We start from the raw sequence: 13,756 nt of genomic DNA on the forward strand, positions 1-13,756 counted from the left end.
AGACAGCGTTTGAGGAAAGGGCAAGTCTGATTACATGTGATTAGCTGTGATTGGACACAGCTGATCACATGGTAAAGGACCGCTATGATTGTCCCTTTACAGCGATCTGTGATCATCTGTGTCCTAAGGTCACAGCAGTCACATGGCGCACCCGATGCGTGCCCTAGGGGCCACTTGGAGGGCATGGTCCTTGGAGGGCATCCATGGACACCCTTCCAAAATTAGAAAGCTGCACTGTAGCTGTTTTTCAGCTATAGCACAGTAATGAAGTGGTTAACAATGGATGTCAACCTGAAGGGCTTCACCAGTTCTTGGTGGCTCACATAGATAATTGTTCAAGCTTATGATTTTAAGAATAATTTCCTCCCTTTCATGTTAAAGCATATTCCACAAGATCTGCAGATTAGCAGGACTGGCACCTGGTCATTTGTTCAGTTTTCTACCCTTTACCAGGAGGATTTTAGATCCTCATGTGATGCCAGCTTCAAGTCAAAGTTTTTTAGGTTTATATGGGTCTGCAAGTGTTTTATTGCTGTTGTCTATCCCTCACATGGACTGTTTTTGGATGCCCCAGTTGTCCCTAAATCCTGTGTCCCCTAACCAATGTGAAAGAAAATAGGATTTTTGTACTTGCCATAAAATTTGTTTCTTTGACTTCATAAAGGATGCATGTTCTATCCTTCTATGTTTTTTGTTATTTGTGTCTTAAGTACTGCTTTTCTACAAACTTAGCCATGCTTGGAGTGGGAGGGGTTATACATGGCTGTTTTAAGTGTGATTTGTTTATGTTTAAATCATTTTAAAGCCCATTGTGTGTTGTCTCCTAGAACCATCCATCCATCTCCCACCATGATAAAGTCCATAAGATACCAGAACACAGCTGTTCTCATCATCCTTCCATCAATGCATCGGCCGTGGTAAGGATCACTGTGCATCCAATCCATCCATTCATTTTGTCAATACATAATAGCATCTTGTTGTTGTGCTATCCTATGCCAGTCATTATGCCATCTTTACATTAAATCTAAGGTTATATCAATCACAGCATTCATTGCTATTATTTATATTTTCTTATTAGCATGCTTTATTACATTCTGGAATGTTTACGCTATGATATGTGCATATGGTGTCTTATTTTGTCTTTCCTGCATTACTGTTTTTAATCTTACAAGGACAATTAAGAGGTCTTATTTTTTGTAAAATGTTTGTTGATCATTTGTTTAACAATATAGTGAAGATTAGCCTTAGTTTGTGCAAAAGAGTTATGATAAAAAGCCATATTTATAACACCTGAAATCCAGACTACATATGTATTGGATTGATTTTAGTCTAATGTAAATAAATGAAATCAACATGATTATGGGGCAGGTAGCAACATACAGTAGATTCCCTATAGGTTTGCATTTAACACCTCCATGTACTTGTTTGCATGACCCCAATAACTAACTGCATGTGGTCTGGTGTTTGCATGACCTTAATACGCAACCACTTACGAACTGGTGTTTAAAAAAAACTATAAGCACCAATGTTAGTTATGAACAGAAGAAGAGTAGAAAATAAATAGGGAATAGCAATCACAAGCAGATGTAAGACTGCTATAAAATAGGTAGGTATAATTGTGGGAGTGGGTATTGGGTAGAAGTGCAGAAAGTTACATTTTTTGAACTAATTAACCCTAAGAAATGTTGAACTTTCTACCTTAGTAGCAGTACTAGTGGAAGTTGGAGGCCCTTTACTTAGTAAAATGCTGATGCTAGCTTGGTGTAGAGGGTAACTAAATAAATTCTTAATTTTGATTTCTCTTCTAAAAATTTTTAAAATTCTCATCTTTTGTTTTATAGCGAAGGTCTTAATGCAGAACTAAACTGTATCAAAGCATCACAAACGGATAAGATCACCTTTTATAACATGTTCCACGTTAAACCCATATTCAGGGTGTAACCTGTTACGAAAGAACTGTTCCCCGCACCTCCCCAATCTGACAGCTAGCAGGTATCTTCTCCTCAATCCCCCCCCCCCACCTCAGCTAGCTGTCCCAATTTTTTGAAAATGTGGCCGAGCGGGGCTCCACCCGCTAGGCTGCTTCACACATTCACAGTGTCCTGTAAATGGAAAACGACAAGGTCCGACAGCCTTTTAGGCTGTCCGCTTCTAGTTTTCAATGAACTATCACAGTTCTGTGGGGCTCCGTGATAGTTCATTCTCTTTTCCTGTCAGTGATGAATATAAACCCATGGATTCAATGTAGGGTAGCACATGTTGTCCCGCTTAAAATACACATTGATGCATGCGCACCACCACAGCTTTATAGGTGTGTACCAAGACCAAAAGAACCTAGAAGAAAGGTAAACGCTTAATTTCTCTTTCGTTCACTGACGTACACAGCTTCATATATTCTTAGACACTTGGGCTATGCTGCTCTCTCCACAGGAGTAGGACTAGGCGGAAATAAATTTAGCTACGCCCCTGGGGCAGTCCAGGGGTATACTCCCACTTCCTGCTATAGGACTTCAGTTTTTTCTGCCCAGTCAGGAGTAAGGACCTGGTTCCATGCTGGGATCTCTGATCCTGGCATTTTTCCTTTTTACATGGAATTTTTATTTTGTTTATTGACTTTAGTTGACTCATGTGAGAGCTACAATCAACTGCCGGACTGGGCAACGCACTGGATATCCTAGATCATTATGGTCTTCCCAGTCTGGCCAGTGATCCAACTGTTCCATAGTAGGTTGGCCCCGACATAGCCCCACTGGACGGGGGGCTGGCCGGCGAGTGAAATACCTCATGAGAATGCCTAGCCCTGGTAACGACATTGGTCATGGCTAGAGTCTAGCCCGCAGCACCCCCATTCCAAGATGGCGCGGTGGACTGCCAGGAGTGGTGCCCGCTCAGTTCCTCAGTTCCCAGGTGTGGTGAGTAGTGTCCCCCCTCTCCTCTGGGGAAATATTGGGGTGGACGCGGGCCCTTCGATCTGGTTGGTAGGCCCCCTCTGTGTCCTTTCTTCCCTCATGGTTCCCCCCCCCACTAGCGGGGTCCCCCTGCACAGGTCGCCCTCACCTACCCCCGTTAGTCCCCCTTCGGGTTGCACGGGCTGTTGTGATGTATGGAGTGTCATATGGTGATGGGCTGGAGGGGGGTGGGAGTGCGCCGCTGGCTGCCCACTTTCTGATGATCCTGCGACGAATGGCTGTGTGTGGTTCCCTGTGGAGGCCCCCCTGGTGGACTATAGGTACCTAAAGGGCCAGTCTAGGATCCTGGGTGCTGCGCTGTGCTGAAATTTTGTTGTGGATGGCTGTTATGCAGCCTCAGCGGCCATGTTTGTGTAGTCTGGCGACCATGTTTTAGGAGTTTCCCATTGAAGTCAATACGGTCGCCATTTTCATGTAACCTGTGGAGCAGTGATCCAGCGGTGGGCCTCTAGTGGCAGTGACAGCGCACCTCTTCCTTTCAGTTTCCAACATGGCAAGGAGCTTGGTGCTCTGTATCCTGCTCTGAGTAGGTGGTGGTGAATCCCTGCGGGAATACAACTCCCTCTTCTGCCATAGCAGCGCCGCTAGTGCGCTGGGACTTGCAGTAGCGGTGTGAGGGGGGTTTGTAACAATTTTTTGCATATTAAAGGCAGCCTCCTCAATAACCATGAAGTCCCTGGAGCGGGTATCACCACCTGACCCACTCTTAGAAGCTGTGGGACCCTCTGGGTCTCAGTCGACCCTCGCGACCATGACGGCGGTCCTACAGTCACTTGTGTCAAATGTTTATATGGCCCTTCAAAAGCGGCCTAGCAAGAAGCGCCCCCCCCCCCGCCTTCACCTGTATCCTCTGCCTCCTCAGATCCTCCGCGGCGCAAGTCAACCCACTGGGTCTGCGTCCACGCACCCTGAGTGCTCTGACAGTGAGTATGATTTATCTTCCACTACGGCCACGCATGAAAAAGGGCTTGTGGAGGCACTGATGGTATCAGTGCTGGAAGCTTTAAAATTGGAGGACACAGGTGATGCTGCGTCGGTTATGCTGGTGCAATTTGGCACTCGTAGACCATCCAAGGTGACTAAGGTGTTTCCCTTTCTTGCCTATTTCAACGAGTTTGTTGCTAGTCAGTGGGGATCCTCGAAATGAATGGTTGGAATACCTAAGCGTTTCGCTCGGAGGTATCCCTTTGAGGAGTCTCTGTTGAAGAAGCTGACATTTCCACTGGCAGTGAACTCTCAGGTTTCCAGATTAAATAAGGCCACGCTTCTTCCGGTAGAGGAATTCCTGTCTTTAAGGATCATGTGGACAAGAGAGCTGAGGCTCTGGTCCGATACCTTTTCACCGTGGCGGGTTCAATTTTGAGGCCGGTGTTTGCTATCACCTTGGTCTCCCAGACCTTAACGGAATGGGCAAAACTTTTATGCCAGGATTTTAAAGGGGTCAACATCCTCCTGAGCTGGCGGATCAGTTGTGCCGATTCCAGAGTCAGGATGTTTTCAGGGATTTTATTCAAATCTGTTTACTGTCCCCAGGAAGGAAGGCAAGGTCTGCCTGATCTTGGACCTCAAGACTCTGAACTGCTTTGTGCGCGTTCTGAAATTTCAGATGGAGTCCATTTACAAGGTAGTGGCATCTCTTCATCAAGGGGATATTCCGACCTCTATCGATATCAAGGACGCATACCTTTATATCCCAATATATGTCGGGCATGAGTGTTTCCTTCGATTCACTGTGGGAGAGGGGCATTATCAATTTTTGGCGTTACCCTTTGGTCTCACCTCAGCTCCTCGGGTGTTCACAAAAGTGTTGGCCCCTTTGTTGGTCTTGCTCAGGCAGAAGGAGATTGTGATACTGGGGTACCTCGACGACCTTCTTCTGCATGCAGAGTCTTCGTCGGCTCCAGAGGTCAATCTGGACATCACTGTGCGTTCTCTCTGAGTTCGGCTGGACACTGAATTTTCAGAAATCAGCTCTGACTCCATCCACCGAACTGGACTACCTGGGCCTGACTCTGGATTCAGCCTCAGCCCAGGTGTTTCTTCCGTAGGCGAAACTGCTGAAGTTGCAGAATGCGATTTGGCTCCTTTTGTCCAACTGTCGGTCATCTCTCTGGACTTGCATGCAAATGCTGGGTTTAAAGGTCTCTATTTTTGAGGCGGGTCATTGCTCAGTTTCATACCAGGACTCTGCAGAAAGAGAGTCTTGCCAAGTGAGACGAGAATTCTCAGTCATTGAACAATCTGATTCAGTTGGGCTGGGGTGGGAGGGGATCTCTGATTTGGTGGCTCCCTTCCCAGCGCTTCGGCAAGGGAAGTCCTTTCTCCCACCTGTATTGGACAGTGGTTTCCACGGATGCCAGCCTGTCTGGGTGGGGAGGTGTCCTGGGCACAGACTTGGCTCAAGGAGTTTGGACTCGGTAGGAGTCCAGTCTGCCGATCAACATTCTAGACATTCGGGCGATCAGGCTTTGCCTGTCCCAGTGGACTGATCGTCTGCAGGGGTGTCCGTTAGGGTGCATTCAGACAATGCCATGGCTGCGGCATATGTCAGTCATTAGCCTGGGAAGTAGCTGGCATCCTAAGGTGGGCATAACGATATGTTCGGGCCCTTTCTGCTGTGCACATTCCGGGGGTGGAGAATTGGCTGGTGGATTACCTAATTCGCCAGGCGTTGGAGCTGGGCGAATAGTCCATTTACCCGGACGTGTTTCAACAACTATGTCTTCGGTGGGGGACCCCTGATGTGGACCTGTTGGCCTCTCGTTTCAATTGGAAGGCTCAGAAGTTTGTGGCAAGGTTTTGGGATCCTCTGTCCGACGCTCTGGTGGTCCCTTGGGGCCCTTATCGTCTGATTTATACTTTTCCTCCACTACAACTTCTGCTGAGACTGTTACACAGAATTGAGGTGGAAGGGATTCCGGTCATTCTAGTGGCACCAGACTGGCCTCGCCAGTCTTGGTACGCAGGCCTAGTAAAGCTGGTAGCTGATGTTCCTTGGAGACTTCCTCTCAGAGATCTCTTGTCTCAAGGACCGATCTTCCATCCTGCTTTACGGTCGCTGGCTTTAACGGTGTGGCTATTGAAAGCCAGGTGCTGAAGGACAGAGGGCTGCAGTTGCAGAGGTTCCTGCCTCTTGAGGGTGTATTTTTTCGCTTGTTGTGAGCTCCATTTTTTCCTGGTTGAGCTCCTGGTTTACCTGGTTGGCTTTGTTTAGCCCTTTTTGGGAATTACATGTATTGCTGTGTTTTTCTCAGCCCTCATATTGACACTGCTTTGGGACATCCAAAGGGTCTAGAAAGATATGGAGCTGTGTCCCGTCAGTGAATGAAAAAGACAACTGGATTTTTGTCTTATCCTTTTCTCTGAGGTTCACTGATGGACACAGCACCCATCCCTCTGTTGTGTTGGGTTATGTATTTTTCTGACACTGCTTGTTACAAACTGAAGTCCTATAGCAGGAAGTGGGAGTATACCCCCTGGGACTGCCCCAGGGGTGTAGCCAGATTTATTTTTGTCCTATTTATTTATAGTCCTACTCCTGTGGAGAGAGCAGCATATCCCAAGGGTCTAAGAAGATATGGAGCTGCGTCCGTCAGTGAACCTCAGAGAAAAGGATTTTACGGTAAGACAAAAATCCATTTTTCTCTTTCCTCAATGAAAGAGGCTAGTGCACTTTATATGGTTTGGGACTGTTTACTTCAAAAGTTGACCTGTCTTTTGAAATAAATTTTAAACTTAACCGTTCAGGACAGAGCAGTTGATTTCTGGGTAAACCCATAAAAATCATGGCAACTGTAAAGTTCAGGGGATGTAGCACCTCGGGACCTCATGCGACAGCCGGTCTTTATTTTCTTTAAGCAAACACAAGAGAGCTTCCAGCAGCAAAACAAAATGTTAGAAAATGGAACACAAAAAATCTGCTTATCTTAAGCACAAATCAAACTATTAAATATGCAAAAGCCAAGTTAGGGCTTTACACCAGGGTCAGCAGCGTCCAGCATCAAAAGTTCTGTTATTTGTAGCACACATACAGCACAGAGCCAGATCTCCTCCTAACTCCTCCACCACCTCACCTAGTACTAAGAGCTTCCTGTTTTATGTGCTGCTTCCTGGAGGCTGCTTAACACAGTAGAAACTGGAGTTCCTGTAGTCAGGAGTGGAGGTCCTTTTTCCACCCGAATGTTATTCCACACCTTCAAAATTCCGGGTCCCAAATACGTCTTTACTAATACCTAAAGGAGTGTGAGTCAGTCTTTTTGTTTAAACAAACCAAGGGGTGATTTTATAAATCACGTGACCGCGCCTAGGAAATTAGTGCTAATTAATAATAAATGATACTAGTGATAAAAAATTGTAGGTGGGCTGCTAGTCCTAAAACAACACGTGTTTAATAAATATTGAAAAAAGGAGGGGGACAGCGCTCACAAATAAATAAATTATTCAAAATATACACAGATAAATATTCTTGATTGAGTAATCAAATAAAAGTGACAGTGCAAGTGTCGCAATAATAAAAGTGACAGTGCATGAACTCTATAAAAAATTGATTACAAACATGTTCAAAAACGCAGATGCAATATTAGCAGCAAAATACAATATAGTAACTTAAGGTGCTTCTATATTCGAAAGGGGACCACTTCCCCTTGTTCACAACTTGTGCTTATATTGAAAACAGTCCTTATGTGCAAAATTGCAAATGCAGTATCAAATAACGAAAATTAGTCCAGTGACTTATAAAGTGCTCAGTGCTGTGAAGCACTTTTGCACATAAGTGTTTGTCACCAATTTTTTATTATAGAGTTCATGCACTGTCACTTTATTATTGCGACACTTGCACTGTCACTTTTATTTGATTACTCAGTCTTTGTTTACTTGACTACCCCGGTATTCCTCACCCCTCACTCGTGAGACCCCTTAGTATGCACACATTTCCCTTAGAGGGACCGTAACCCAAATATTGGTGTCGCATAGAGCCTGTCCAGGACACATCCTGGACATATCTACCCCTCCTCTGCCTCAACGTAAAGGTGTTGGAGGTAAAATTTGAAACCATACAATGTACCGGAAAGAGGGCATTGGCATTTTAATGTTGTCTCATGGGTCTATGCTCCACTACACAAGGGAACTCCTGGGAAGAAAGGAACCGTCTCGTCTCTCTGGCATTGGCCTGTTTGTTTCGTTTCATCTGGGTCAATGGAGCACAGTCTGACACCAGGCGAAACCTCCAGCCTAGCAGAAAGTAGAGTCCAGAGCCTATATAATGGCGAGACACGCCCGCTCCACCACAACATAGTTTTTCCCCACTGCCGTCAGTTTCCTACTGAGAAAAACTATGGGGTGCTCTTCCCCACTGACCACTTAAGACAAGACCACTTCTAAGCCCTCACTTGAGGCATCTGTGTGCACCACAAACTTTTTAGAAAAATTTGGAGCCATGGGGGTGCTCGCGAGCAGTGAACCAAGATGGCCACGTGCTAAGTCCGCTCCTTGCCGCCCAGACACATCTGCCACCCTTCCTGAGGGTGCCTGCACACCCTGGCACACCTCATGGGTAGGCGGTCCATGTCCACTTCAGGCATTTAGCACTAAACTGATGAGTCCGTAAGTCGGGTGCCATCTTTGAGGGCCCAGCCTCAAGCCCAGTTCCCTTCTCCCTGCCTCTATCAGAGGACTCCATGGACCCCCTGGATGTGAGCGGCAGCCAAGAATATCTCCACCCTGCTCTCCGGTACTCTGATCCCTTTGCCTGCTTCAAGGCCATGCTGCAGGCTGAGCTCTTGGTAGCTACCACCAAGCTCTCCACGCAGCTCACCACAGAGAACCCGGAACTCTGATCCCGCACCAATGACTTGGAGGACAAAATGGAGGTGGCCACTGCGGTCCTGGAGAACCACAAACAACACCTAAAAAAGGAACTGGAGGCAGCCGTGCTCTGCCTGGAAGATAATGAAAATCACTTTTACAGGGAAAACCTTCAACTCAGAGGTATTTTTCGGAAATGGTCACCGACCTCACCTCTATGGCCACCTGAGCTTGTCCTGGCAATCCCTCTAGATCGCTTGGAGTTTGACCGGATCCACCGATCACTCAGCCCTAAGAAACCTTAGGGCCACCCCAAGACATGATCATTAAATGTATTCTCTATCGCACAAATGAAACCCTCCTGCAGGTGGCTATTGAGAATTCTGATCTGGTGTTCCTGGGCCATCGCTACCTGATCTTTGATGACCTATTGCAAATTACCATCGTAAAGCGGCGACAGATGAAGCCTTACACTTCTGCTCTGCTAGCACATCGGATCAGATATCGCTGGGCTTCCCTTTTAAACTTTCTTTCTCCTTCAAGGGCCGCAGCCTTGTTGTGAACACCACAGATGAAGCCCAATTGGTCCTCTCCTTGCTCCATCTGCTAACATCAGAAAAGACATGGCGAAATCCAACCTGCTCCAACGCTTCAAAGTCTCCTGCACCACTGTCGAGCCATTACTGGGAGAAGTTCCAGGGAAGCTAGTACTCTCTCCCCATCACTACATCTGCAGCCGCTTCTCCACGCTTTGACCCTGGATGAACATCAACCTTATGAGGCTTGAGGATTTTCACCCCAGCCTGACTAGGCCCTTTGTTGCTTGATCTTGAGCCCTGCCCCAGTTTTCGTGATGTTGTTTCCTTTGTGTTCAGATGCAACCTGACTATCAGTTCACCTGTTGGCGCCCTGGGTTCTCACACTCCCCCTCTCCCCATCCCCACCAAGGCCCACACCAGACTGTTAGCTGCCTACTCCCTTGGGGGGTTATTCCGACTGAACCATACCAAACTGGCTTCTCTGGATGTGCTTAGACCATGTCTTTTTGACTGAGTGGTGAGCTCCAACTTGGCCTACTTTGTCAGACAGATACTGTGGAACATACTTGCAACTGTCTGATTGGGTTTCCCCTGTCTTCTACCCCTTGGCCTCCTATCGCATTATCTCATATCTCCCGGACCCAGGTGTTTCTTTGTCTCCCCCTCTGGTTTCTCCCACTACCCTTTGGAGTCACCTTGTCTTCCCCCCCCCTCTCCCATTAGGGGACCTTTCAGTTGCAACCAACCCTTTCCCAGTTATACTGTTTCTTTTGAATTGATTACCTTACCATTTTCTTCTTCAGTGGCTGTTGTGCCTTGGCTGTTGGAGTTCTCACAGCCCCTCCTGGGAGACCCTTACACCGCTTGCATTGCAGGGTGGGGTCCTCCCCAGTGAATGCGTCGACCCGAGTCTTCCTTTTTTTTCCCTTTCCCTCTCCCCCCGAGTGACCTTATTCCTATCAGATGGCCCCTAGTGTTCTAGAGCAGCCATGTGTCTGGCGGCAGAGTTCCTCCATCTCTAGCATCCTCATTCAGGATGTGACTTCTTCCTGTCCCCCTTTACCCCCTCCCCCTTTCCTCTTTTCTCTCTTCTCGTTTCTTCCTTTTTCTCTGGGACCTGAGGGCCGCATTTCCTCTAGCATAGTTGCGGCCATTTGTTGGCCATCAAGGCAAATCGGCTTCCTGGTACGACCACACAGTTGAGGGACAAATGCGTATGCTCCTGCTTTCTCACTGACTCCTAGACGCATGGTGAGAACATCATCAGTGTGACTGGGACTTGACTTACTATTCCAACCCACATAACAGCTTTTGTAGGATCGACCATGTGCTGGTTCCACACTACTTTCTTTCTTGTATTAAAAAGATCTCGATCCTCACTTCCCTCTGGTCCTATCACGATCCCCTTATCTTCTTTGCTTCGCTTACTTGTCTTCTTTGTCCACCCTCCCATTGGAGACTTAACAAGACCCTTCTCACTTCTCAGGATTCCTGCCTTAGTATACATACCTGCATCCAAACCACCTTCACAGAAAATGTTGGTTCTGTCTCCTCAGCGATCTCACTCTGGAAGGCTCACAAGGCCTCCTTACGGGGCCACCTCATCCAAATTGCGTCTGCTCATAAACATGAGCTGTAACAGAGGCTTTGAAATCTCAATACTCAATTGGCCGCTGTGGATGTGGCCTGGAAATCCTCCCCTTCGACTGTGACTCAGGAGGCTCATTAAGGCCTTTGTAGTGGAATTAGACCCTCTGGCTACTGATCAAGCTGAAAAGGCCCTTCGCTGGGCAAAACATACGTTTTACTCTTGCGTTAACAATCTAGGGGCAATGCTGGCCTGCAAAAACTGAAATTGTCTGGTCAAAATCCTAAGGCTATACAATACAGAGAAGATGCAGTGGCAAATAAGTGTTAAAGAGAGTCCAAATACACTTCACTTAAAATCCACCAGCTGAAGATGGTAAAGAAATCCCCACACCAACTGCTGTGAGAAGGAATATGAAGGCACTCCTCAACACTTTGAAGGAGGGGGTAAACTTGCTTACCAGATTCAGTTGACCCTCAAATTATAGAGAAGTCAATAACCGCATGCGTAGAAAACAGGGCAAAATAGATCAGCAACTTGTACCAGGCACCCGCTAAATATCCTTTGCTGTGGCTCCTTAAGAAAAGTGTATCCCGCAATCCTGAGGCAGGAAGCTCACACTTCCTGCGATGTATGTATAGACAATAGTCTTTTTACCTCAAAGGACACAATAGTGCAGTATGTCTAAAAAGCTGGAATCGCTACTTTAATTCAAAATATTGCACTCATATACAATAAAAATCAAACAGGCATGTCAAAGTAATGTAAAAGATGGCCGCGGCATGTGACGTGGTTACGTTGTGTGGTCCCGTCCTGTCTTACACGTTTTGTCATACTCTGCCACTGTGGCAGCTGGACACAAACACACTTAATGAAAAGTTAAAATTGGATACCGCACTCAAACAAGTGACACACACTTAGTAAATATACAAAATCAAACCAATATTGTGCAAAAATAAATGAATGGTGAATATAAGTGATATATAGAAATTCTCTAGTGCAAAGAAGCCACAGAGGATATCCCAATCTCAGGAGGATTATTTTAGGAGACACTACTATTGTTCACGCAGTGTGCACAAATTCCGCTTACCGGAAATATCGGACCTCTTAATTACAGGGTGTCGGATAAAGCGATGTTCTCAATTCAAAGGCATTTCCGATGTTAAGACACCACCACAAATATATCCGGCTGGTAATTTTCTGAGATCAGGCTCCCATAAGATGTAGTACAGATCAGCCAGTAATTCACACTCTTTCAAACAAGGGTATGTTTGGAGAAACAAGAGAAGAAGCTCTCATGGCGTAGTATCACAATGAAGTGTTTATTTAAAACAAAAGATTGCACTTACTACAGAAATCTTCATATAATTGCCAATGTGCAGTAAAGATTGCAGTTTCCACAGGGGATATCGCTTCCACGTTCTACCTGAGCTCCAAAGGAAACTGGAAGTTGCATAGTTGCGATCTCAAGGGACGTTCTGGGGATATAGCACCTCGTGACCGTGCAACAGACGGTTCTTTAGGCAAACACAAGAGTGCTTCTAGCAGCAAAACAGAACTTTAGAAAATGGAACACAAAAATTCTGCTTATCTTTAGCACAAATCAAACTTTTAAATATGCAAAAGTCAAGGTAGGGCTTTTCCCCAGGGTCAGCAGTGTCCTTCAGACGTTTTGTCATTTTGTAGCACACATGCAGCACAGAGCTAGGTTTCCTCTCACCTCCTCCACCACCCACCTAGTACTAAGATCTTCATGTTTTATGTGCTGCTTCCTAGAGGCTGCTTAACCCTGTAGGGACCGGAGTCCCTTTAGTCAGGAGTGGAGGTCCTTTTCCCACCCAAATGTCACTCCGGACCTCCAAAATTTCCGGGCCCCAACTAAGTCTCTAATACCTAGAGGAGTTCAAGTCAGTCCTATCGGTTAGTAAATCTAGGAATAAACCAATTCTGACAGGGCATATCCCAGCAAACAAAGAAAATGGGGATTTTAACGTGCCCAAAATATGAAAGAAAAACAGATCATAAAAAATATACAAATTTTATTGAAAACAAAATAATAAAATCCACACATAAAAGTACAGCATATCAGTGGTGGATCAATGCGTTTCACCCACAACATGGGCTTTTTCTCCCTTAAAGAGAGTCTTTACTAATATTAAGCACAGATAAACCCACAAATCAAAAACGTTTTTTTTAAGCACCACCTGGACATAAGGTCCGTATCTAATAAAAAAAGGAAATTCCGTGTCAGAAGACAATCAAACATCCATTCGCACCCCTGCCAAAACGTACCGGCCCAATGCGGCAGGGGCGCGAATGGATGTTTTTGATTTACTTAATTTTCAGGGGATCGTGCCGGTATTTTATAGACCAGTATTTACTCTCCACCTAATTTCCGGCAGTCCTATCGTTTACTTGACTGCCCCAGAATTCCTCACCCATCACGGAAGAGACCCCTGAGTATACACACATTTCCATTAAAGAGACCATAACCCAAATATTGGTTCCACGTAGCACCTGTCCAAGACCCATCCTGTACACAACATATTAAAAACTGCACTCTCTAATATATGGATGATATGTTTGTCACTAAATTTAAGAGCAAGCCTCCAATGTTTTTCAACCTTAACTCTCATAATCTGTCACTTCCACCTGTGCAACCCAATACAGTTTTCCTCAGCAGGGATTCAGGCCTCAAAGCTGTTCTTTCTCCTTGTCCTACTACATTGATGTGAGCAGGTGCTCAAACATAAAGATGAAAGGGCTAGAATTGTTCATGCTATGGTTCTCTCTACTGACAAATTAGGTTGTATCCATGAATGATATGTAAAGTAGCATTTTAAAAGGTGGAAATCAAT

The 13,756-nt window shown here is 45.9% G+C and overlaps 1 protein-coding gene across 20 annotated transcripts in view; it reads left to right on the plus strand.

Annotated features, from left to right (window-relative positions):
- GPHN (gephyrin) overlaps nucleotides 1–13,756 on the plus strand; it is an 868,578-nt gene that overhangs the window by 465,174 nt on the left and 389,648 nt on the right. For 15 of the 20 annotated variants that reach the window (XM_082242578.1, XM_082242574.1, XM_082242561.1 and 12 more), the window contains exon 8: nucleotides 828–917. The exons of the other annotated variants lie outside the window; for them this stretch is intronic. In XM_082242578.1, the coding sequence (XP_082098704.1) occupies nucleotides 828–917 (90 nt within the window). The remainder of the gene's footprint in view (nucleotides 1–827; nucleotides 918–13,756) is intronic. 20 annotated transcript variants of the gene reach the window in all.

Source organism: Pelophylax lessonae (genome assembly GCF_965119305.1).
Source record: "Pelophylax lessonae genome assembly, chromosome: 13".
NCBI classification, from domain to species: Eukaryota; Metazoa; Chordata; class Amphibia; order Anura; family Ranidae; genus Pelophylax; species Pelophylax lessonae.